Source organism: Phoxinus phoxinus (assembly GCF_949152265.1).
Source record: "Phoxinus phoxinus genome assembly, chromosome: 1".
Lineage (NCBI taxonomy): Eukaryota > Metazoa > Chordata > Actinopteri > Cypriniformes > Leuciscidae > Phoxinus > Phoxinus phoxinus.
In genome coordinates this window covers 51,388,205-51,414,744 of record NC_136876.1, presented here as the reverse complement: position 1 = coordinate 51,414,744, position 26,540 = coordinate 51,388,205, and the positions used below count along the sequence as shown (strand labels likewise).

Genomic DNA, 26,540 nt, shown 5'->3' with positions numbered 1-26,540 from the left:
GTGTTAAGCCATCTATGCAAAACAGGTAAACGCCCCCAAGCAAATGCTTTAACCCAGCCAGCAGAGCCATGTGTGGCCCACATGGGTTTGACCTGGGCTATCTAACTGGGAACCAGACAGTTTTGCACCCGGTTTCCATGGTGGCCCCACATGGGTTTGCCCAGATGAAATGAACACTGCTCAGTGTGCACACTACAGGCTGTTAAATGTAACACTGATCAGTGTTGGTGTTAATGAGATAATTAAGTGATTGAATAATGATTGAGCATTATTGATGAACACCTGCTGTTAACAAGCAGAATCACTGAAGAAAAGAGAAACACAAGAACTACTTCTAGCCACAGCCTTAGATGAAATCAACTGAAGAGAAAATACACAAAATCTCTCAGGATCTGATTAAACAACTCCACAAACAGCATTACCAGCTTCACTTATTACTAACCAGACTCACTTTAGTTCTGTCAAACGTCTACAGAAGTTCTTATTGAGAATTAACAGAGGTTAAGATGTTGATGATTTATTTAAAATAATAGTTTGGTTTGATGCCACCATTATGGTGATCAGTGTTTCCTTTAGTTGTACTCTTGACTTTTGAACATTAGTTTTCTTTGCTCAGTTGTATCTGATTGTTATGTTGAGAACGGCAAAAGAAAATACAATCAGATACTATTAGTGTTGTATAAAGTACTAGAAAGCAATACTTGAGTAAAAGTACAAGTATGGTACTAGAAAAAGACTTTGGTAGAAATAAAAGTTACCTTTTAGAATATTACTTAAGTAAAATTCTTAAAGTATCTGATTTATATTGTACTTAAGTATGAAAAGTAATTTTCTGATATTTAAAGGATTAGTTCACTTTTAAAATGAAAATTCTGTCATCATATACTCACCCTTAAGTTGTTTCAAACCTGTATGAATTTCTTTCCTCTGCTGAACACAAAGGAAGATATTTAGAAGAATGTCGGTAACCAGACAGTTTTTGGTTCCCAATGACTGCCATAGTATATTTTTTTCCTACTATGGCAGTCATTGGGAACCAAAAACTGTCTGGTTACTGAAATTCTTCTAAATATCTTCCTTTGTGTTCAGCAGAGGAAAGAAATTCATACAGGTTTGAAACAACTTAAGGGTGAGTATATGATGACAGAATTTTCATTTTAAAAGTGAACTAATCCTTTAAGTATTTTAAGTAAAAGTAAAAAGTTTTTTTTTTTTTTTTAAAGCAAGCGGTTAACTTTGATTGTGAACTTTATTGTGGATTTCTTATACTAGGCATACTATTAACTGGTACAACCTGCTGTTGTTTGTGTTTTGTAGCCTGTACAGTACTTGTGTTATCGTTTATCTCCCACTGCATGTACTTTCAGTTAGCTGCTCTACTAAGAAAAAATCAGTCTGCAATAGTGCACTGTTCTGTACAGCCTTATAATTCATTGTATTTTTCAAAAATATAATTTTATATTCAGTGTAATAGCCGTATACAGGGTTTTAAAAATACAGAGGTCCCAAAAGTGATCTTGCTAGGGGGTCCGGGGGCATATTATTTTTCCACTGTCATTGGCAAAAAACATGTATATCTGTGTTAAATAGGAATCCATTGTAATAAAGTTATTCTCATTCTGGGCACAGTATGCAAAAGGCTATTGCTCTACCTGCTCTCCTCTCTCATCTCCATCTCTCGTTCTTCTTCTCTCAGTCTCTTTATCTTTACCTGTACATCTCCCCTTCCCGAAGATGAGCTTTGCAAACTGATTATTTATGTCGGTCGTTTAAAACTTCTATCGTAAATCAGCGGTTTAGTTTAGCCACTTGCATCTTATCTCGTGAAGCGTCGCGTTGGGATTCGCGCGCGGCCGCGGCTCGCGCTTCCATGGCGGGTTCAGTTTTGCACCCTCCTTCTTTGGCAACAAACAAGCTTTACGCTGAAATAGAGCGTGCGTAATGCAATCTAGGAGGAGTGATTCGCCAAACCTCAAACCCACATTTCTTCTGATTTTATTTTGTAGTAACGAGTAACGAAGATGCTTAGTGGAAATGTAGCGGAGTAAAAGTATACATTTTATCTAGGAAATGTAGTGAAGTAAAAGTAAAAGTTGAAAAGTTGAACATAAATTTAAATAGCGAAGTAAAGTACAGATACGTGCAGTTTCTACTTAAGTACAGTAACGAAGTATTTGTACTCCGTTACATTACAACACTGGATACTATAAACTGATTGATGATAAAAATATAATCATCATGTAGTGATTTAACTCACTAATATTGTGTGTGAGTTTTATACAGATGATATAGATTATTCATTTTGTTTTCTTGCTGTGATTCTACAGCAAAAATTTCAGCACATTTTAATCAGACCACCATTTACGCATTTTGGACTATTGTGATTTTTATTCACACACTGACAGACATCAAAAATCAACATATGAATCTCTACAATGGTGATATGCTTCATGGTGCAATGCATTCTGGGTGTATCATTCAAAATTTATCCATGGCTCCCAGAATGCATTGCACCATGAAGCATGTCACCATTGAAGCGATTCATATACTGATTCTTGATGTCTGTGTGTGAGTAAAAATCTCAACATTGTGTAATTTGTGTTTTGAATTTATTTTGCTGTAGAATCACAGGAAGAAAACAAAATGAATAACAAATCACCTGTATAGTCCTTACACACAATTTTAATAAGTTAAGCCTCCACATGATGATTATATTTTTATCATGAATCAGTTTATAGTATCTGATTGCATTTTCTTTTGTCGTTCTCAACATAACAATCAGATACAACTGAGCAAAGATAAACTTATGTAAAAAAAGTCAAGAGTACAACTAAAGCAAACGCTTATCACCATAATGGTGACACCAAACCAAACTATTATTTTAAATAAATCATCAACATCTTAAACTCTGTTAATTCTCAATAAGAACTTCTGTAGACGTTTGACAGAACTAAAGTGAGTCTGGTTAGTAATAAGTGAAGCTGGTAATGCTGTTTGTGGAGTTGTTTAATCAGATCCTGAGAGATTTAGTGTATTTTATCTTCAGTTGATTTCATCTAAGGCTGTGGCTAGAAGTAGTTCTTGTGTTTCTCTTTTCTTCAGTGATTCTGCTTGTTAACAGCAGGTGTTCATCAATAATGCTCAATCATTATTCAATCACTTAATTACCTCATTAACACCAACACTGATCAGTGTTACATTTAACAGCCTGTAGTGTGCACACTGAGCAGGGTTCATTTCATCTGGGCAAACCCATGTAGGGCCACCATGGAAACCGGGTGCAAAACTGTCTGGGTCCCAGTTAGATAGCCCAGGTCGAACCCATGTGGGCCACACATGGCTGTGCTGGCTGGGAAGTTTCATCATTCAGTCACCTGCGCGTTGGGAAGATGGCACGATACAAATATTCTTCAACTTTTTTAAAAGTTGCAACTCGGAGTGCGCTTAGCAACACATTCAGAAATCAGAAAGAGTAAGTAGGCTACATATTTACCCACTATTATTACAGATATTTTACAGATATTTTCACAAATTAATATGGAAAACATGTCGATTTTACTGGTTTTCTAAGGCCAAATTAGAACCTGGAATTTATATTTTTCCCGCAGTGCTGAATGAGAAGAGCCATTAATAATATTAATAAACTATTGTTTTCTAAGTCGGCTTAAAACATCTCTATCTCCGCTGTTAAGCAGATGCGCTTTTAGAGAGAAATGCTCCTTTCATACGCATTTCATAATCAGAATGTATTAGCTTTCGATTCGAATTTGTTCATTTTAAAGTGGACATTTCAAGCTTTAGCCTACATAGGCTATATTTTGTTTCTGTTCTCGCGCTCCAGTTCACGGAGATCATGAAAGCGCGCCTGATTGTTTTATTTAATTTTACAAAAGCACAACGCTTTCTTGTTATTGTGAGTTTACACAAATAAAAATAGTTGTGAATAATGTATTATTATTTTCTGTATGATCAGAAATGATAAGAGTAGGCTATTTTAAGTTGTTTCCACTGTTGATAGGAAAATGCAAGTGTTCGCGTCCGCCGCTCCGTGCCATGCAGTGCGCGCTCACACTCCGCTCCACAAACCGTCGGATATGCGTCAAAATCTTGTGTTTATTTGTGATCATCTTAGCCCTGTATTATTATTGTCTAACCCGTATTATGAATGACATTTCACGAATTGCTTTGTTCCTTTTTTGGATAAAAGCGTCTCTAAAAATGTACCCTAATAAATGTTATAATAATGATGATAATTATTACTATTATTTGCGTACACGGATCCCAAACACACCGCGTCTTGTGTCAGTCAGGTGACTGTAAAGCGCAAAAACTGTTTCCATTGCAGTTTTGCGAAATATTCCTTTTTGCACAGTTGGTGGCAAGATTTGTGTGCTTTGCAAAGGACACCTTGGAAATGGCAGGCATGTAATGTTCACTTGATCACATCTATGTAACATCCTATCTGTCACATCTAATGCCATTATATCCTTTCAATACAAAGTCAAGGTGTGGTTTTAACCATGTTTCTTGAATGCATATGACCTCAGGTTTTTCTTTCAGATTGTGTATATATCTCTTAAATTCTTGACCATGAGCTATTAGACTTCTGGCATTCCATTGAAGAATGAAAAGTACCATAAGACTTTTAATCACTATTTTGACCCTCATATTTACAATTCAGTATCTCTTGAATTTTACTAGCTTGTGAGCTAAATCCTAAAAAGTCATTTGCAATATCTACAATTGATTTTACCTTATTACTTCCCTGAGGAAGTTCAGTTGCTTTACTGATCACTGCGCAAATGAAGGCAAGGAAGTCATTTTTCTTGACCAACAGTATTTCTTCTGACATTTTCTTTTTGCATTCACAGTACTCAGACTGTTGAGCATTAAGTCTAGGCCTACTGACCTGTTGGACTCTCTCGTTAGGACGGCTCCTGTGATTTACTCTGCTTATTGGGTTGCTAGCATTTGTTTCCCAAGCTTGCTCTGGTATATAGGGGGGGACAATTAGGCTAGTACCTTTCTTTTCCGTTTCAATTTTCTTAACCGCCTCAGCATAGGAAACTTTGTGAATAATTTTGCATTTCTGGACTTCTTTTGCCTCTTTGTGCTTCTCACAACCTCCATAAGCTGCACTATGATTGCCACCACAATTACAACATTTTAATACAGCATCTTGTTCACATTTGTCATATTCATGTTCTCCTCCACATTTCGCACATCTAATTTTTCCTCTACATTGGCTAGCAGCATGACCATACCGTTGGCAATTAAAACATCTTAACGGCGGGGGGATATATTCTCTCACGGAGTATGACATGTATCCCATTTGAACCCTGCTGGGTAGTTCTTTCTTAAAGCTTAATAAAATAGACAGGCTTTCTATTTTATCTTTACCTTTTGTCAATCGCTTGGCTTTAACTAAATCATAATCTTTTAAACTTTCCATGATCTCCTCTATTGAAACTGAAGTTGGGATTCCAAATATTACTCCTCTGACCTTAGATGCTGCACCCGGAATATGTGACGTTACCTTGAGGTTGTTAAGTGTGGTTTTCTTGAGAATATTACTTTGTTGTTCCTTGGAATTTGCAAAGATCAGTATCTTCCCATTACCCATGAAACGCGCGTGATTAATCTTACCTATTTCCTTCTCTATTGCTTTCGTGATATGTATTGGATGCAAATCTGGCCCTCCCTTCTGATCAAACACCAAAATAACTTTCCAAATATCAACCTGAGGCCTCAAGGCCCTGTTACCATCTGTTTTGGTCTTTTTCGCCATAACTACTGATTCTATAGAATCCCCTTCACTCTCTGATCTTTGCCGTACATTCTGCTTGTTGCCATTAACAACCTCATCCCAAAACATTTTACCTTCATCAAGCACGTTATCTAGGCTTAACGATATAAAAGCTCCACCAGATGTCTCAGCCATTGTCCAAATTACATTCACTGTGAGTAGTTTATTTGATTTTACCGTCGGCCCTCAAACTTTCCAGTATCATTTCACCTCGACAGACCTTTGCGATCTGAGTGCCGTGCCGTGCCGTGCCGTGCCGTGCCGTGCCGTGCCGTGCCGTGCCGTGCCGTGCCGTGCCGTGCCGTGCCGTGCCGTGCCGTGCCGTGCCGTGCCGCGCCTCTCCTACTCACTCTCACTCCTCCCCATCAATGTTTCATTATCTTCTCCTGGACTGAAGCACAGGCTCTACTCTTCAGCACAATGGTGACCCAAAAAACTACATTTTACAGTAAACTACTGGCAACAGTGCTGCCAGTATAAACCTGTTTTATAACTTACAGTTTATTACTGTTAAAATACTTTTCGTGGGTGTGTATTTTTATCTTACACTGTTAACCCTTTCAACCCCACAGGAACATCCACACTACAAAGAGTAAAAAGTAACATTGATAAGATAATTGAGTGAATATGTAAGTGATTGTTGAGCATTAGTGATGAACACCTGCTGTTAACAAGCAGAATCACTGAAGGAAAGAGAAACACAAGAACAGAAAATAGAGAAACACAAGAACTACAACTGACTATTACACATTATTACACGTATTATTAACCAGTATGACTTTATTTCTGTCATACATCTACTGAAGTTGTTATTGAGATGTTTAATTGAAAATGTTTGATTTGAAGTTACCATTATAGAGATCAGAGTTTGCTTTAGTTGGCTTGCTGATGCTAGGACATTACTTTTTCTCCTGCTGCTTAAGCTGTTCTTTGGCGAGGCACACTTGTGCACACAAACAGTTTGTGAATGATTTTGGGTTATATTCACTATCATGACAAAATCATCATATAGCCATTCACTAAGAAATTAATTATCAGTTATTCCGAGTTTAATTCTCAATCAAAAGTGTTACATTACCATCACTGTGAAACCACAGCAACAATTACTAATTTTATTTTTAACACTTGAATAATCAAAAATAACAGAGCTGCACTCTTTTGTAGAAACAGCCATATAACAAATTAGAACATACATCTCAACAATGGTGAGAATATATATTTTTAAATGATTATTCATGCTGCAGTGCATGTTGGGAGTTTTATACTATCCTGGAACCCAGCATGCATTGCCGACTGCCTTAAATTGACCAATTGTCATATAAATGTATTAACTAAAATGTACACTGCATTAAATACACGAGCAAAAAGTCATTATGAACTTTCATTAGAAACCACTAAAAAACTAAAGTACATAAAAAGATTTCCACTGGACCAGCAACTACACAGTCAACACCTGTAAAATAAAGCAACATGCAGCATATTATCAAAAAAAAACTATATTTTACAGTAAACTACTGGCAACAGTGTTGCCAGTTGTAAACCTGTTTTATAACTTACAGTTTATTACCGTTAAAATACTTTTCGTGGGTGTGTCTTTTTATCTTACACGTGTGGCGAGGTGGAGGAATAAAAGCGCTTAGTGCTAGTATGCACTAAAGGCCCAAATACTAAAATGAAAATGGAACTTTTTAATAATCTTTTTTGTAATCAGTGTGATACAGTGACGTGCGGTCTGGGTAGACAAGCTAGGCACTGCCTACCCTGCCAAAATAAAAAAATTAAAAATGTTTATTAAATAATAAACTTGTATTTGTATTTTTACTGTTTATTCTTGTGATTTAATACATGCAATATGTGTGCATGGTAATCACACCAAGAAAACAAAATGAATAATATATTATCTGTATAAAACTCACACACAATATTAGTGAGTTAAATCACTACATGATGATTATATTCTTATCATCAATCAGTTTATAGCATCTGATTTTATTTTCTTTTGCCGTTCTCACCATAACAATCAGATACAACTGAGCAATGTAAACTAATGTTTAAAAGTCAAGAGTACAACTAAAGCAAACGCTGATCACCAAAATGGTGACACCAAACCAAACTATTATTTAAAATAAATCATCAACATCTTAACCTCTGTTAGTTCTCAATAAGAACTTCTGTAGACGTTTGACAGAACTAAAGTCAGTCTGGTTAGTAATAAGTGAAGCTGGTAATGCTGTTTGTGGAGTTGTTTAATCAGATCCTGAGGGATTTAGTGTATTTTATCTTCAGTTGATTTCATCTAAGGCTGTGGCTAGAAGTAGTTCTTGTGTTTCTCTTTTCTTCAGTGATTCTGCTTGTTAACAGCAGGTGTTCATCAATAATGCTCAATCATTATTCAATCACTTAATTATCTCATTAACTCCAACACTGATCAGTGTTACATTTAACAGCCTGTAGTGTGCACACTGAGCAGTGTTCATTTCATCTGGGCAAACCCATGTGGGGCCACCATGGAAACCGGGTGCAAAACTGTCTGGGTCCCATGAATCAGTCAACGCTGTTAGACCAGATAAACATGTTAGAAACATTACTTTTTAAATAAAATAAAAAGGTATTGCAGAAGTCTATAAAAATCATTTGAGAATCCTCAACGTCGAAGAATTGTACAATTTTAACCAACCACATAATGTCAAAATTACAATAGAAATATATTACCAATCAGACATGAAAAGATGAGGAGCAACAACGAGATCATGTGTTGAAGAACCATTTCAAACCCTACAAACAAACAACAAAAAATTCACTTATTCTCTTATATTCAAACGTCTCTTATATGCATACATATTACGAAACATTTAAGAAACTGATAAACTTTACCTTTGCTTGCCAATGTGAACAAATTATGATATTCTCCCAGAATGCCACAAACATCAGCCGTCACCACTAGTAGTTTATGAACAAGCATCAGTCGTCTTTTTAAAGGCTTATGAGCTCTTTGAATATTACGTCAAAGTACAGAAGAACAAACAAAATTGAGCCAGCTCATATTAAATGTCATCCCACATTTTGTGTAAACTGTAGTTTTGGAGATTCTGATAAGCCTCTGAAAGAGTACAAAAGCCGTCAGCTACTGTACCTCCAGGCCCTTCATTCTCCTCTCACACAAACACACACATCTATTAGCAGTCCATGAAGGGAAACGCATTCAGAAGTAATCCTCATTTGCAAGCTCTTTGTTTTGCTGGAGCTTTTAGATGTGCCCGAGGTTAACAAAGACAATGAGCCATACTTCTATGTAAACACAACTGTTTTTAATCAGAAGAGGTTTAATTACCGTACCTGAAACTGCCCGACAAACCACGACTGCACATATCCAGATAGCCAAGAGCAAAGAAATAAACCAGAACTGGACCTTATCTGAGCCACAAAATCTGTGTATATTAAATATGGAGTTATTTCAGCATTAATAAGCCTGTTAACAAGCAGAATCACTGAAGGAAAGAAGAGAACAGAAAAAGAGACGAGCAGAAACACAAGAACTACAACTGACTTCAGACACAGCCTTAGAAGAAATCCACTGAAGAGAAAAGAAGACATTAAATCTGTGAAGATCTCAGCAGAGGAGGATTAAACAACTCCACAAACAGCATTACCAGCTTCACTTATTACTAACCAGACTGACTTTATTTCTGTCAGACGTCTACAGAAGTTCTAATTGAGAACTAACAGAACTTTAAAGTTTCATTTGAAGTCACCATAACAGTGATTAATGTTACAAAGACCACAAACTCTCTTAAACTGTTAAGAGTCAAACTGACCAACTAAATTAGACACCCAAGCATTTTTAATAAATCAACACCTAAACCTCTGTTAATTCTCAATCAGAACTTCTGTAGACGTCTGGCAGAAATAAAGTCAGTCTGGTTAGTAATAAGTGAAGCTGGTAATGCTGTTTGTGGAGTTGTTTATTCCTCCTCTGCTGAGATCTTCACAGATTTAATGTCTTCTTTTCTCTTCAGTGGATTTCATCTAAAGGCGGGCGTACACGGTGCGAGTTCGGACACTCGGGAGGTCGGGAGATATTGCACACGTTACGAGTCAGTTAAATAATATAATCGTGTCATAATCGCGTCAAAGCAGCCGGTACACGGCACGACTGTCCTGCACGAATTTTATCCCGTGCTGGCGGCAATCACGTGAACTTTCAACAGAGAGAGAGAGAGAGAGAGAGAGTGTGTGTGTGTGTGTGTGTGTGTGTGTGTGTGTGTGTGTGTGTAGGGGATAGTATACACTGGTGAAAATCGGGCCGACTCCCTGAATTTTTTTAACATGTTTAAAAATTATTGGGAGGTCGAGAGGTGCTCATAACGTGTATTAGTGCCTCTAATTCCTCTCACACGCTGCGAGCCGCGACCATGCGAGCATCACCGATTTCCACTCGATATCTCCCGAGAGAAAAAATCATCTGCAAGCTCGTAAAAACATGCAAAAATCGCACCGTGTACATCCGCCTTAAGACTGTGACTGAAGTCAGTTGTAGTTCTTGTGTTTTCTCTTTAGTGATTCTGCTTGTTGACAGCAGGTGTTCATCAATAATGCTCAATCATCACTTAGTTAATCATATCTCATTAACTTTAACTCTGATTCAGGCCCCGTTTACTTTGGTTATTTTGGTTATTTTGAAAAACGGAGACATTTCCCTTCGGTTGTGCCCCTCGTTTACACGCAAACGGAGAATTCTCCTCTGAAAACGATTCTTTCTAAAAACTCCGGCCAGGAAACCTCCGTTTTCACGTTTGCATGTAAACTGAGAAAAACAGAGTTTAGGCAGTCGACGTCACAGTATGCGACAGAACTTGCACTGCGTCAAAAGTGCGACCTATATTTTCGGGATTCTGATTGGCTAAGTGGGCTTGAGATTCTCGTTACACTGCCACCTATAGGTTTGGCATGCTCTTGACGGCATATACACGGGTTCGTGTAAACAAACACTTTTCTGAAAACAGAGAGGGTGAAATGTCCGTTTATGAAAATAACCGGCCACGTGTAAACGTAGCCTTAGTGTTACTTCAACATTTTGTAGAGTGGGACCATATGCAGAGTTCATTTAAGACTGGGGATTTTGCTCTGCACATTCTTAATCTTAATTTATACTACATGATTTCATAGAGGTCTCTGTTAAATATATATTTCACCTAAGATGAATTAAAAAAAAACAAAAAAAACATGTATGCCTCCTTTGAATGCATAAGGAACAAAATATGTCCATATTCATGGTATCTGCAAGGGGGGGGAAAACACTAGTTAATTCTTTACATAATTCTGTTTGTGTTCCCAAAAGAAAGTCTCAAGTTTGGAACGACTCAAGGGTGAATCAAGCTTTTACTGCAAATGCCAATAACGGCTCATTTGACCACATCCAAGTCCAGCGGCCGTTTCCTCCAAACAGAGCCGATTCACAGGAGAGATCAGGACAGGTGATGGATATTTGCTAACTCTTTATGTCAGTGAGTGTTTTTCCTGTGTGTGATGATAATGAAGGGAACAATAGTGCATTTAATCTGGTTATGAGTCAGTCTTCTCAGATTACACACTTTCCTCTGTAAGAAAACACACTCATCATTGGAGAGTTGTGTACATTAGATTTTGCCTCAAGCATCTGTCCAGAGTGTTTAATGTCAACTTAATGATATGATTATGGTTAAATAGTAAATGATATATATATATGGACTGTGTACTAGCCTGATAAAGCTGTGGTTGGGATAGGAATAGTGTCCTCAGTTTTTGAAAGGTGTTCATGGAGAGAGCGGAAACACAATCAAACAAAAAAGCTTTCTACTTCCACAACTACACTGTAAAAAAAATGTTGGTTTAACTTAAAAAAGCAAGTTACCCTGTTACCTTAAAATTTTGAGTTTGTTGAAGAAGAATGGTTTAATAAACAGAAACTCACAATAGCATGTTATCTTCACACATTAGTTATCGAAGTTGATTTAACAAAAGATAAAAAGTTGTGTTAACAAATCATAAAAATATTTTTTTACAGTCTAATTAGACATTAAGACAATTACTTCCAACAGCCCACCAGAAAACCAGAGTCATAACAGCACACGAGTTACAAGAAATGTGACTTTATTTTCTGAGACCGCTTTATATAATTAAAGAAAAGACACTAACAGATACAGTTCAACAATTACCCTGTTAGTTACCAGTCTTCCTTTAGCAATTCTGTCATTTATTTGGAATAAAATGCACTGATAAATCATCCACAACATATTTTTGGTACATCATGCCAGTTTAGATTAAGACACATTAATAATAGTTTGAAGAGGAGATCATCAAAATAATATATTTGTATAGTTGTTACAATTCATGCTTCTATCTTTGAATATAGTGGTTTAATACTATTAAAACGGCATCTCACCTCATCTATCATGCAGAAAGTTTACTTGGACTGTGAGAATTACAAGTTATGCTATCTTGTGTGGTTTGCCTTGTATTCATTCATCCCCAAGCTTTTTAAATGTATAATGCGACCCTGGATCACAAACCCTGGAGCCGCACGGGTATATCTGTGGCAATAGCAATACATGCCTATACATTGTATGGGTCAAAATTATCCATTTTTCTTTTATGCCAAAAATCATTAGGATATTAAGTAAAGATCATGTTCCATAAAGATATTAAGTAAATTTCCTACCGTAAATATATAAAACATGTATTTTTGTAAATGAATGCAGCACAATCGTGAACATAAATGCACAACTTTAAAGGAGATTTTCTCAATGTTTCGATTTTTTTGCTCCTCAGATTCCAGATTAGTTGTATCTCGGCCAAATATTGTCCAATCCTAAGAAACCACACATCAATGGAAAGCTAAAAAGCTGGTTTTGTGCTCATATATGAACTTATTCCAATCATTGGCAGTTTTCTGCAGATGTCGTGCAGCAAACAGAGCAGATCTGAGAGGTTCAAACCACAGTGAAGTGAAGGAGGTCGGTGACTACAGGTCTGCGTTCGAGTAGTCAAAGTTGTTATCTCCATGGTCAGAATTATCCCAGAAGTCTAGATTATTAACCTTGCAAATATCCGTCCGGGTGATACTAATAAGGATTATGACATAAAGTATGTAAATGCTTAGAAAAAAGCCAAAGCAGAATCGGTCTAGGCGGTAAGCAAAGGACACTTTACTCTTTTTCTCCTCTTCTCCTTTATCCAAGTTCTCCATAAAGTTCACTATTTTCTGGAGTGAAGCCCCTTCTGAAGCCAGATGATCAGACTTGGTTGTAATCACACCTGAATCTGTAAATGCACACCACATTATCATGTTATTGCAATGTTAACATAATAGAGCTTCGATTAAAGGAGGTGCGTTTCATTTCTGTGCCATACTGTCATCAAAATGAGTTATCAAAAAATTATTCACTAAACATTTGCAGCAGAACACAGTTGTGTATGATTACAAAGTCCTGTCTTAAAGAGCTAGTCGCATGTCTGTTTCCTGAATAAGTTGGCAAAACTCAAAAAAAGTAAGGCAATCAATGACCTCAATTTTTTTAAGTTATGAAATTCAACGTTTAAGTAAGCAGAACTAGCAGATTTTTATTTTGTACTTATACATTTTAATTGTTCTTAACTTGAAATGTTTGAGTACAGTAGTTCATATATTTAACTTATAACTTTCATGTAATATCAATGTGAACACTTTCATTAGTATAAACTTAGCTAACTTTACAAAGCTAATTTTCTAACATATTAACAATAGTATGATATACAGAGGCACTTGCTGTATAATTGCATAGGTTTAAAAGATTAATTTGCTCTCAAATCAAGCTCATGCTCCACTCGTCACCATGATGGTAACTATCCTAAAACCAACATTAACAGAAATTCTTCTAAATTAGCATAACAAAACATTAATCACTACTAAATCTCCCACTTAACATTAATCTTACACACACAAAAACCCATTATATTACACTTAATTTTAGCATTTACTCTCCCTTTCGAGAGCCATCGGCAAAGCATGCTGGGAAATAGACATCCCAGTCGTTTCAGTGAAACTTAAGTTCGTTTAAAATAAATAATTTCAAAAAACTCAAAACAATGAAAGGGTTCAGTTTACTTAAAATATATCAGTTCTGTGAACTTGAAAGAAAAATAAAGTGCAAAAGTTAATTTGACTGAACTAATTAGTTTCATTTACTGTATTTTCCGGACTATAAGTCGCTCCGTAGTATAAGTCGCATCACATTTGCAGCACTTTTGCAGTAGATCACAGTTGTGTAATTACAAAGTCCTGTCTTAAAGTTGCCTTAAAGAGCTAGTCTCGTGTCTGTTTCCCAAATAAGTTGGCAAAACTCAAAACATGTAAGGCAATCAGTTGCCTCAATTTTTTTAAGTTATGAAATTCAAAGTTTAAGTAAGCAGAACTAGCAGATTTTTATTTTATACTTATACATTTTAATTGTTCTTAACTTGAAATGTTTGAGTACAGTAGTTCATATACACAGCAAAATCCCCAGTGTTAAATCAACACTGCTCGGAGCATATATGGTCCCACTCTACAGAGTGTTAAAATAACACTGAATCAGTGTTAAGTTAATGAGATCATTAAGTGATTAATTAAGTGATGATTGAACATTAATGATGAACACCTGCTGTTAACAAGCACAATCACTGAAGGAAAGAGAAACACAAGAACTACAACTGACTTTTAGTCACAGCTTTAAATTAAATCAGCTGAAGATAAAAATAAGACATTCAATCTCTAAAGATTTCAGCAGAGGAGGAATAAACAACTCCACAAACAGCATTACCAGCTTCACTTATTACTAACCAGACTGACTTTATTGCTGGTATATGTCTATGGACAAAAGTTTAGATGTCGATGTTTTTTAAAAAAGGTCACCATTATGGTGATCAGTTTTCCCTTCAGTTGGGCAGTTTGACTCATGGCATTTTAAGTACGATTTTGGTCTTTGTAACAATATTTACCAAAACTCATAATATGTTACAAAAGAAGCTAAAAATATTAAATGTCCAGGTGTTATCGTTTTCATTATTATAAAGATGAAAGATTCACTAATCTTATCCCTGACAAAAAACAAAAGTTGTTATTAGTTATTAATAAAAGTCACTTTTTTTGACACAGAGCAGTCATCCTGAATTAAAAATTTGATATACATTTTAGATTTTTTTTTTTAATTGTTATTTTTATATTAGAAACGACAGACATCAAGAATCAGAGTATGAATCTCAACAATGGTGACATGCTTCATGCTGCAATGCATGCTGGGAGCCATGATTTTTATACTATGGTGCCTCCCATAATGCATTGCGGCATAAAGCATGTCACCATTAATGAGATTCATATGGGGATTCTTGATGTCTGTGTGTTTGTCCAAAGATTACTTTCCCAATAATTAAAAAATAAAGATTCAGCTTGATGACTGATCTATAGAACGAAATGAATGTTATTGAAAATCTATTATTATCAAATAACCATTTTCAGTAAATGATAAACTTTTTTTCATTTTTGTACTTGTTGAAAACTATAGGCCTATCACCTGACCATCTTTGTTGCTGGCTTTCTTTGCAACCTTTGTGTGTTTTGGTAAACACTGTTACAATGACCATGAAATCAAATAATAAAAAAAGAATCAAGTTGTACAACTAAAGGCAACACTGTTCACCATAATGGTGATTTTTGAATGGTGACTAAAACATCAACATCTAAACCTCTGTTAATTCTCAATACAACTTCTGTAGACGTCTGACAGAAATAAAGTCAGTCTGGTTAGTAATAAGTGAAGCTGGTAATGCTGTTTGTGGAGTTGTTTAATCATTCACTGTTGAGATCTTCACAGATTGAATGTCTTATTTTTATCTTCAGCTGATTTAATTTAAAGCTGTGATTAAAAGTCAGTTGTAGTTCTTGTTTCTCTTTCCTTCAGTGATTGTGCTTGTTAACAGCAGGTGTCCATCATAATGTTCAATCATCACTTAATTAATCACTTAATAATCTCATTAACTTTAACACTGCTTCAGTGTTATTTTAACACTCTGTAGAGTGGGACCATATATGCTCCGAGCAGTGTTGATTTAACACTGGGGATTTTGCTGTGTATTTAACTTAAAGCTTTAATGTTATTTCAATGTGAACACTTTCATTAGTATAAACTTTACCAAGCTAGTTTGCTAACATATTAATTTGTTAACATATTAGCAATAATAATATTGTATGAGTGCAACATTATAAATTATGAATTTGCTATCCTAAAACCAACATTAACAGAAATTCTTCTAAATTAGCATAACAAAACATTAATCACTACTATCTCCCACTTAATCATTACATTAATCTTACACACAAAAAAACATTATATTACTCTTAATTTTAGCATTTACTCTGGGAAATACACTGTAAAAAATAAAACATAGATTTGATTTATATTTAATTAATAAAAATGAGGCAACAGATTACAAGCAATATTATTAATTAAATTTAACAAATTAGAATTGAGTAATAATTAATCAAATTAATTCATTAAATGTTAACCATTTAAAATGAGTAAAATTTACAAAATATATGTTATTGCCAACATTGAAGACACCTGATGTTAACAAGCAGAATCACTGAAGGAGAAAACCATAATTAAAGTCACCATTATGGAGATCAGTGTGTGTTTTAGTTGGGCTCTTCACCCTTAAATTAATAACTTTAAGTTTTTGTTTGGCTGCTGTACGTGAGTAATAACAGCCAGATGAACAAACGGTGATCTGATGGTGATGGTTGTGTTTTATCATAATCATTATTTCACAATCATTTGACCTGAATCACTGAACTCAAATGGAGTCCAAATTGTGACTTAAGATAACTTTATTAATTATAGAAGTACTGGCCTTGTACTCCATAATATTTTTTGGTCATGAGCTTTGGGTCATGACCGAAAGAACAAGATCCCGGATACAGGCGGCCGAAATGAGCTTTCTCCGCAGAGTGGCTGGGCGATCCCTTAGAGATCGGGTGAGGAGCTCGGTCACTCGGGAGGAGCTCAGAGTAGATCCGCTGCTCCTCCACATCGAGAGGGGTCAGCTGAGGTGGCTCGGGCATCTGTTCCGGATGCCTCCTGGACGCCTTCCCGGGAAGGTGTTCCGGGCACGTCCCACCCGGAGGAGACCCCGGGGAAGACCTAGGACACGCTGGAGAGACTATGTCTCCCGGCTGGCCTGGGAACGCCTCGGTGTCCCCCCAGAAGAGCTGGAGGAAGTGTCTAGGGAGAGGGAAGTCTGGGTGTCTCTGCTTAGACTGCTGCCCCCGCGACCCGGTCCCGGATAAGCGGAAGAAGATGGATGGATGGATGGATCAGTGATTCAAGTCAAATAATTGTGAAATTATGAAACACAACCAACACCATCAGATCAACGTTTCTATTTGTTCATCTGCTGTTATAACTCATGTACAGCAGCCAAACTAAACTTAAAGTTATTAATTTAAGGGTGAAGAGCCCAACTAAAACACACACTGATCTCCATAATGGTGACTTTAATTATGGTTTTCTCCTTCAGTGATTCTGCTTGTTAACATCAGGGGTCCGTTCTTCGTACGTTGCTTAAAACATCCGAGATCAAATGAGACATCCAAGATGATATCATCGTGGTAATCATGATCTGGCTAATTAGGTTCTTCGAACACACCTGCCGGTTATGATTAGTATAACTGGATTGAGTTAGTGAGATAATTGCGCGTTCATGCGCTGGTTTAAAAGGGGACATGTATCGATAGTGGAAACATTGATCAGCAACGCTGCTATTGGCTGCTCATCATGGCCAAAGAGCGCGCTCAGTTTTTTACCTCAGCAGAGCAAGAGTTATTACTGGAAGGGTATGCTGAGTTTGAAAAAATAATTAAAACGCCAGGGAACACCTTAAAGTGTGCAAAAGCCAGGAGAGAGGGCTGGGAAAAAGTAGCAGACAAACTAAATGCGTAAGTGTTCCATGTTATGGTTATATCACTTATTACAGTATATATTCTTGTATTTTAATAATTTCATAATTGCTTGATGTCAGAGCCAGCTCAGGACCCACTAGAACATGGGAACAAGTAAAAGTGAAGTACAAGAATATTCTTCAAACTGGTAATCTTTTCTACTTCTACTGTTTAGTCTCTTTTACCAAAAACATTTTAAATGATGTGTCTGTCTGTTTATAACAGCAACCAAGAAAAAGGCTGATATGAAAAAAACAGGTGGTGGTCCTGCACCCCCACATTATACCCCGGCAGAAGAGCTGGCCCTTGGGTTAAACGAGAACCGACCCATTATAGAAGGCATCCCTGGGGGTAGCTCTTCCTTAGACCAACAGCCAGGGACCAGTAACAGCAACACCTTAATTACAGGTAAATTAGTTTTAAATCATCTTGCTACACTGTAAATAATTTGGTGCTGCATTAAATTAAGTATGTCTATAATCCAAATGGCTGGTACAGTCATTTCAACAGAGAAATATTGAGTCAATTGCTTTGACTTGTGAAGGTGAAAACTGCATAACTTAATCTAAATATATTTTGCAATATGTTATTGATCTTATTTTTTCCTAGTGTAGTTCATTGTAATGCCATTGAGTTCTCCTCTTTTGTGTAGTTTTACATAATACACCAACACTTTTACCTGTTCCCAAGAAAGTGGTGGCTGAAGCATGTGCAGTAAGTGGATTGTTTTTTAAAACTTTACATCAAAAGGGAAGAAAGTGCAACACTTTGTAATACCCATTTTTCTTTTGCACAGGACAGTGAAGAAACCCTCTCAGATGACTGTCCTTTGAAGGAAGTACTTGTAAGTGCATAAATAACTTGATTTAATTTATAGCTGTGTACATATTATTTCTGACTGCAATATGAGTTGCAGGAGGAAAGGCCTACGGAAAGGCCTGCGGAAAGGCCTACTGCACAAAGTGATACAGAGGTGGGCAGTCTACTTTTCCTTTTTATTTCTGTTGCATGAGGCTTGTGTTGATGATGATTTTTTTTTTTTTTTTTTTTTTAATGGCACAGGGTGATATCCGTACCCTTTATAAACGGAATCTTCAACAGAAAATTGAGTATTTTGATCTTAAAAAACAAAAATTAAGGGGAGAAATAGAACTTGACACCTTAAAGAAGAAAAAACTGGCACTAGAGATTGAGTTGCTTCAAAAAGAACTTCAGAGTAAGTGCTAAAACACTATTTTTCACACCGTACTATTGCTGACCTTGCATAACAATATCTCTTATTGCAGGCAAAAGATGACCATCACTGGCTTTTTTTGAGAAACAATTCAAATAAAACTCAAGGAACTAAGCATGTTGTCTTGTGTATTATTAATTTAATGGTTTGTGTGTGTAAAAAAAGAAAAGGAAAAAGGAAAAAAAAATCAAAAATGGTGTCCCACAATTCGGTCCCGTGCAGCTCTGCCACTGGGTTGGTCCAAGTGCACTGGCTGGAGGTCATCATCAGGCTGCACCTCCACCACAGGGGTCCTCTCCTTTCTGATGGTGGCAATATTGTGGAGGATGGCACATGCAACAATAATGTCACAGGCCCTGTCAGGTGCAACCCTCAGACCCTTCAGACACTGAAATCTTCCCTTTAGTTGCCCAAAGGTCATTTCAATGCGTGCCCTTGTCCTGGCTAGAGCTGTATTGAAACGGGTTTGTGGTCCAGGGGTTGGGTCAGGGAATGGTGTCATGAAGTACTGCCTGCAGGCATAGCCCCTGTCTCCTAGCAGGATCCCATCGTAAGCACCTGAAAAATGCAGTTTTGTTAGGCTCATAATAAAATTATGTAAACAGTGAGTTTGAAATTATAAATTTTCCTTACCACGTTTAAATAATGTGCATAAATGTGACTCTCTGAAAATCCTGGAGTCATGCACAGAACCAGGCCATTTGGCTTCCACATTTGTTATGTGGAACATGGCGTCACACACCATCTAAAATATTTGTAATCCGTCAACTGCATACTTTTTGATTACTTTATATATATATATATATTTTTTTTTTCTAATCTGGAATATTAAGAATCGTAATAGTAATTTACCTGCACATTTACACTGTGAAATCCCTTTCGGTTCACAAAATCCCCTTCATTGGGGCCAGGTGGGGCCCTGATGGGGACGTGTGTGCAGTCTATGGCACCAATCACGTTAGGGAAGCCTGAGGAACAAATACTGTAACTCCTAGGCTACTTTTTGGCATGATCATGGTTGCATGATCTTCATTAACAATTATAATGTACCTGCAATGGCAAAAAAATTCTGCTTCACAGCCTGTGGTCTTAAGTGGCTCGGAAATATCACAAAGCCCCCTAAAAACAGTTTGAGTGCCAGATAAACTTTGCGAATGGCACGACATACAGCACTTTCCCCCAAGTTTTCCGCATCTCCAATAGTGTAAAGGAAAGTGCCACTCGCAAAGAATCTCAAAGCTATACAAACTGTTTGTGCAGTTGTTAAAACCCGACTCCGACGAGTCGAACATTTAACGTGTGGCTCCAACAAGTTAACAATGTAGATGACACCCTCCCGAGAAAAACGATATCTCTCAATCAGTAGATTATCGCGCTGCGCTAAAGGATCCTGTCGATCTCGCAAAACGCGATTAATTCGAAAAGCTCTTCGAATTATTCTGGCACCTTCAGCAACAGGTTCCTGACGTAAAAACGGACAAGACATGGCTGCGAAAGACTTACCGTATCACCTCCGCTTATAAAGCCGGGATCTAACGTTAATCCTGTTAACATGAAATAAGCCTGCTCGCGAGCAGGTTTAAGATTGCGCACCTGTTGCTATGACAGCAAGTCCAGGATGAGCGTCGAAGAACCAAACAATCCAAGATCATGCCAAATCGCCAACAATCAAATCCAGCTAAGTGAGTTAGCGACGTACGAAGAACGGACCCCTGGTGTCTTCAATGTTGGCAATAACATATATTTTGTAAATTTTACTCATTTTAAATGGTTAACATTTAAGGAATTAATTTGATTAATTATTACTCAATTCTAATTTGTTAAATTTAATTAATAATATTGCTTGTAATCTGTTGCCTCATTTTTATTAATTAAATATAAATAAAATCTATGTTTTATTTTTTACAGTGTAGACATGCTGGGAAATAGACCGTTTCAGTGAAACTTAAGTTCGTCTAAATTAAAATAAATAATTTCATAAAACTCAAAACAATGAAACGGTTCAGTTTACTTAAAATATATCAGTTCTGTGACCTTGAAAGAAAAAGAAAGTGCTAAATAATCATAAAAGTTAATTTGACTGAACTAATTAGTTTAATTTAAGTTTGTCCTACTCAAACCAATTCATTATTTTGAACGTTAGGGTTTACTTGAAACTAAAAACCGCCAGTATGTGGCAGCAAGTGGTAATAAGTGATTCATTGACAACGGCTGATTAATTCATGAAAGAAGCAAGTGTCCACAGACTTTATGAATGTTTTTTATGAAGCTTTGAGCCTTTCTGTTTCCGGTCCTCTCTTACCTCCCTCCTGATCCAGGCTGTCATGTTGTGTTTTGCTGTTGTTTGATGGATGAACCTTGGCGGAGCGTCGTCTACACAGAAGGAAGCTGTTCTCTACAGACAGACGTGTCAACACTATAGATGTCAGCATACTCACAACCAGACACACCAGACAGAAGCTGAAGTGATAGTCTTTACAGGAGGAAACAGAGAACATGCATTCACATCATGATCTAATACATATATACTAATACTATAGCGAATAAACTGCGATAATGTGAGAAATGTTGAAGGTGTCTGAATAAATTGTGGTTTTACTGTTATCACTGTAAAGCTGCTTTAAAACTATATTGGTTAAAGAAAGCACTCTATCAATTAACTGAATTGACTTAACTTAATCTTCCCCTACAGTTCCCAAAACAGACATTTATTAAACAATTTTAGTTCTAAATAATGTATGTTTTCCATTTTTGTTGTTTTCTACAATAATGTTGTCTCGACTGCCTGGCATTAGGACTAAATATAAGTTCTGTCAGTATCATTTACATCACTACAGTATAACTTTTAAAAACATATACCATATGGAAGTAAAATAATGCCAAATGTCTTTGAAACAAAAAAGCTTGTTGAATTGCACTTGAAAAAATATGCTTTGCATTTTAATGCATTGTATTTTTAGGGCTTGCATTTTTATGGGCTGAAATTCAACATTTCGTATATTTATTATATATTTGTGTATATTTAAGCTGTGAATATTCCAATTAAAAATATTTCACACACATTTTCATTATTAAAAAGTCAATAGTCCATATTCAACTTTCAGCCCATAAAAATGCAAGCCCTAAAAACAATGCAAGAAAATGCAAGCAGGGTTAATGCAATGCATATTTTTTTCAATTATTGCAATTCAACTCAATTCAACTTTTTTAAATTCAATTGCTAATTTTTTTTTTGAATTTGGCATTCATTGTAATCCATAATACCACCAAAAAACGGTTTTGTTTAAAATGGAGCAGATTTTGTCTCTCTTTCTCTCTGTTGTTGCACTTACGGAGGAGAGGACTGCAGTTGCCCCCGTTGGGCAGGTGATCGTTGAGGATGAGGAGGAACATGGTGAAGCTCAGGACTAAGGTGACCTTAAAAGAGTTGCGTTCTCCTCCTTCAAATGGCAGAGCAAAGCTCACCAGGTCAGCCATCATTATTAACACACTGGGCAGGATCAGGGTCACTACAGCACCGAAGGAGTTAATAGACAATTCAACCTGTTCAAAGACCAAAAGACATTCATTAACAAACAATTATAGGTTAATTTACTGTCTGTTTTCTTAGTCTGGCATCCCACTAGCTGATTTTTCAGTGTAACTTCTTAAAAATAAAGGATTTGTTTTTTTGCAGCGTTGTTGTTGCGGGGGGGAAATTATATGATTTCAGTTTACATGATTCTATGTTTTTAGTAGAATTTTAAATTATGTATTGCTATTAATAATCATATTAATAACACTTCATAATAATATATTAATTTAAAGCTGCAGTCCGTAGTTTTTTCTCTTTGTCGCCATCTCTGTTCGAAATCTGCATTTGCAGTTATTCGCGGAATACTTTAAGTGGGTTGTGCATTGACACTGTATCATGATGAACACAATGTTTTGAGGAGAATGTGCGAACAAGTAACAAGTAACATCCACTTTTGTTCTGACCAACTATGGGAAAAAAGCATTGCAGTAAATCGCGCTGATTAAATCTAGCGATCGTCAGTGTTGGGGTAGTTACTCAAAAAAAGTAACTAGTTACTAGTTACTAGTAGCCCTTCATCGAGTTTTCTTTCGGGTGATGAGGTTCGTTATTTCAAACAAACTGCAACTTGACACACAGCGAACAAACGAATGTTACAGTGTGAATCACAAGCTATCCTAAAATTTACCCTCAGTTTTTGAATTCGCCGGTCACGTTTCCTTTTAAATTTGCTTTTTTGGCGACGAGGTTTCCTTCTCCTGTGGCTCGGCATAAGTATGATCCTGCATTATGAAGTACCGTGCAGTGCAGTGAGATCCTCTCGCTGATCTCCGTGTCCGTCTCTGGTGTCAGTCACGTGACGCTGGCTCTGAGCGAAAACGCGTTGAGGTAGGCTAGTGCTTTTTGTCCCTTTCTGCTATTATAGTTTTTCAAAATGGTGGAAGGACATGGAAGCCTCCGTGGAGTTACCTGTCCCATGTAAATAAAGATAAGAAATTCTTTGCATACGAAGATAAGTCAGATCATTGGCAGAAGTCATTTTAAGTCAAGTCAAGTCATCTTCATTTATATAGCGCTTTTAACAATGTAGATTGTTTCAAGGCTGCTTTACAGAGATAAACTTATAATTTAAGGTAACAGATTGTTTTGGCTTTATAGCAGTTCTTGAATAATGTTACTTTCCAGCTAAAGTTAGTTTTGATTAATTCACTTCCGTCAAAATTTTACACCAATGAGGACATATATGTATGAATAAAGACATTGATATTAGCTAATAAAATACTTAAAAACTACACAGTGTACCTTTAAGCTTTCTTTGCTGTTGCAAATGTGTTTAATAAACACACTGTCACAGCAGTCAAAAACAAAAAGATAAAGATGGTGACTTCAAATGAAACACATTAGAGTTAAACCTCTGTTAATTCTCAATAAGAACTTCTGTAGACGTCTGACAGAAATAAAGTCAGTCTGATTAGTAATAAGTGAAGCTGGTATAATGCTGTTTGTGGAGTTGTTTATTCCTCCTCTGCTGAGATCTTCACAGATTTAATGTCTTCTTTTCTCTTCAGTGGATTTCATCTAAGGCTGTGTCTGAAGTCAGTTGTAGTTCTTGTGTTTCTGCTCATCTCTTTTTCTTTTTCTCTTCTTTCCTTCAGTGATTCTGCTTGTTAACAGGCTTATTAAGGCTGAGATTACTCCATATTTAATATACACAGATTTTGTGGCTCAGATAAGGTCCAGTTCTGGTTTATTTCTTTGCTCTTGGCTGACATGTGGCATTGCTATGGCAATGCTTAACCCAAAACTGGTATGATTTCACAGCTATCAGCCGTAGTTGTTCAGACTGAAAATGTATTTCATGCCTCTTCATAATAAAGTACATTTCTGACATTTTATCTCAACCATGCCAGAACTGAAGTCAGCATCAATCACTGAATGTGTATCTCTCCGACCTTATCAATAAAACAGGTCAAGTATTAGAATATGTGCCGTAAGTCTTGAGTTCAACTCACGAATTTTCCAAAACTATCCCAGGAATCCAGATTTTATCAACAGGTAAAATAATTGTTGGAAATCTATATCTCTCTTTCATCCATCCAAGATCAGGATCCATCCATTCCTGTTGGGCAGAAGATTTGTCCAAAAGTTTTAGTGAAATAAACAGCCTCTCATTTTCTTTTACAATATAACACAGCTCTGAAATGCTTGATTCTGATTGGTCAATTACAGCATTCTACAGTACACAGTTCTTAACACATTAAAATATTTGTAAAATTTTAAATGAAATATTTTTATTTGATTTATTTACTTTGCAAGTAGCTGCATAATAAGCGGGATACATGCGAGGCAGCCATAATCACTGTTTATGCCTGAAATACTCAATTAGGTATGAACCGATATAAAAAAAATTGGCCGATACCGATAATTTGGCCGATAAAGCTAAATCCAAATTTACATATAATTTTTAAGAGCCTGATAACAAAACAAAAGTCTCACCATTAACAACCATGTCCCAAACACACAATTATAATGTTCTCGTTATAATTTTATGTAGCTGATATGACACATGTTGCACTTTACCGTATTTTCCTTTTCAAAGTGATTCAAATCCTATTTCAAGCAACTCAAACTCATCATGTTGACCAGAGCGCATCTGAAGTGTCTCAGCTGAAGGAAATAATATATTATTTATCGGCTTTAATATATCGGCCAAATGTTCTTATCAGGCCGATTACGATAACATTAAAAATGAACATATATCGGCTGATACCGATATGTTGACCGATATATTGTGCTCAATACTCAATATTATCTTCTTGTTTATAGAACTGCTGAAAATAAGAAATATCACACTCACAATAATGCCGTTGTAGTGAATATCAGCACAGCTGCTGCTGTGCTAAAACTCAGTATAACAGCACTCTTGCTCTGATATTTTATACTGTATAATATATTATAAATGTATTCAGATAACTGTGACAATCACTGTGCCAAAGCTAAAAGATTTGTGAAGGAGATTTTAGTGACATTAAATTATCGTATTTCATTCAAGAACTTGAAATGAACTACTCACCATGTTTATCTTGATACGGCTGGTCATTTCCATGCCCTTTGTATCCTAAGAAATGGTGACAGAATTATGAGATACAGTTGTTATGCAAGTATATCTGTGACCCTGGATCACAAACCCAGTCTGGAGCCGCACGGGTATATCTGTGGCAATAGCAACTACACTCAAAAAAATAAATTGTTGAATGAACATGATTTAATCGTATCACCCATTATGCATCTAAGCAAGATTTGAATATTTTATTTGAACACAATATTGGTTTGTAAATTGAACATGATTGTAATATGTCAATGCAACTTCTTTGCAACTAATTGAATCAACATGTTTGTATTGTGTTAGACGAATCAAATGTATTCTCATTCACTCAAAGCACAGGAAAGCAGAATCACCAAAGGAGAAAATCAAATTTTTAAGTCACCATTATGGAGATCAGTGTGTGTTTTAGTTGTGCTCTTCACCCTTAAATTATTAACTTTAAGTTTTGTTTGACTGCTGTACATAAGTTATAACAGCCAGATGAACAAATAGGAATGGTGATCTGATGGTGTTGGTTGTGTATTAACATAACCATTATTTCACAATCAGTTAGCCAGAATCACTGAACTCATATGGAGTCCAATTTATGAGTTAGGTTTAATTTATTAATTTTAGCTGCATAATAGGTTTAGCCTTTTCAATGAAATTAAAACGATCAAATCAATACAAATAAAAAAAAATATATACACATTTCTTTTTTGGGCACACACAGACATCAAGAATCAGTGTATGCATCTCAACAATGGTGACATTTATAAAGCATGTTGCAGTGCATTCTGTGTTGCACCAATCAAAACTCATTCATAGCTCCCATCATGCATTGCTGCATGAATAAATAATGAGCTTATGATCAGAGGTGATCTGTTTCTCACCATTGCTGAGATTCATACG

General features: G+C 36.3%; 2 protein-coding genes across 3 annotated transcripts; one reads left to right on the top strand and one right to left on the bottom strand.

Annotated features, from left to right (window-relative positions):
- Positions 1–11,613: 11,613 nt before the first annotated feature.
- LOC307010400 (5-hydroxytryptamine receptor 3B-like) lies at positions 11,614–25,649 on the bottom strand (the record flags this gene model as incomplete). The annotated part of the gene is made up of 4 exons (XM_079635036.1): positions 11,614–13,105; positions 21,332–21,502; positions 22,362–22,572; positions 25,617–25,649. 4 exons carry the CDS (start codon positions 25,647–25,649, stop codon positions 12,807–12,809), a joined length of 714 nt encoding a protein of 237 aa, XP_079491162.1. The 3' UTR covers positions 11,614–12,806.
- On the top strand, positions 17,337–19,087 carry LOC307003874 (uncharacterized protein). Of its 2 annotated transcripts, XM_079622730.1 has the most exons (6): positions 17,337–17,943; positions 18,021–18,203; positions 18,448–18,509; positions 18,592–18,639; positions 18,712–18,768; positions 18,858–19,087. In XM_079622730.1, the coding sequence occupies exons 2-6, from the start codon at positions 18,041–18,043 to the stop codon at positions 19,020–19,022; spliced, it is 495 nt and encodes a 164-aa protein (XP_079478856.1). In that variant the 5' UTR covers positions 17,337–17,943; positions 18,021–18,040; the 3' UTR covers positions 19,023–19,087. The 2 variants fall into 2 exon arrangements, with proteins under 2 accessions (XP_079478856.1, XP_079478857.1); XM_079622731.1 differs by having other exon boundaries at positions 17,337–18,203.
- Positions 25,650–26,540: the final 891 nt, after the last annotated feature.

Excerpts from the sequence above, each read along its gene's own strand:
- LOC307003874 (XM_079622730.1), top strand. The coding sequence starts at position 18,041 with ATGAAAAAAACAGGTGGTGGTCCTGCACCCCCACATTATACCCCGGCA. Across the intron at positions 18,204-18,447 it reads CAGCAACACCTTAATTACAG|TTTTACATAATACACCAACA; the intron begins GTAAATTAGTTT and ends TCTTTTGTGTAG. Across the intron at positions 18,640-18,711 it reads GTCCTTTGAAGGAAGTACTT|GAGGAAAGGCCTACGGAAAG; the intron begins GTAAGTGCATAA and ends TATGAGTTGCAG.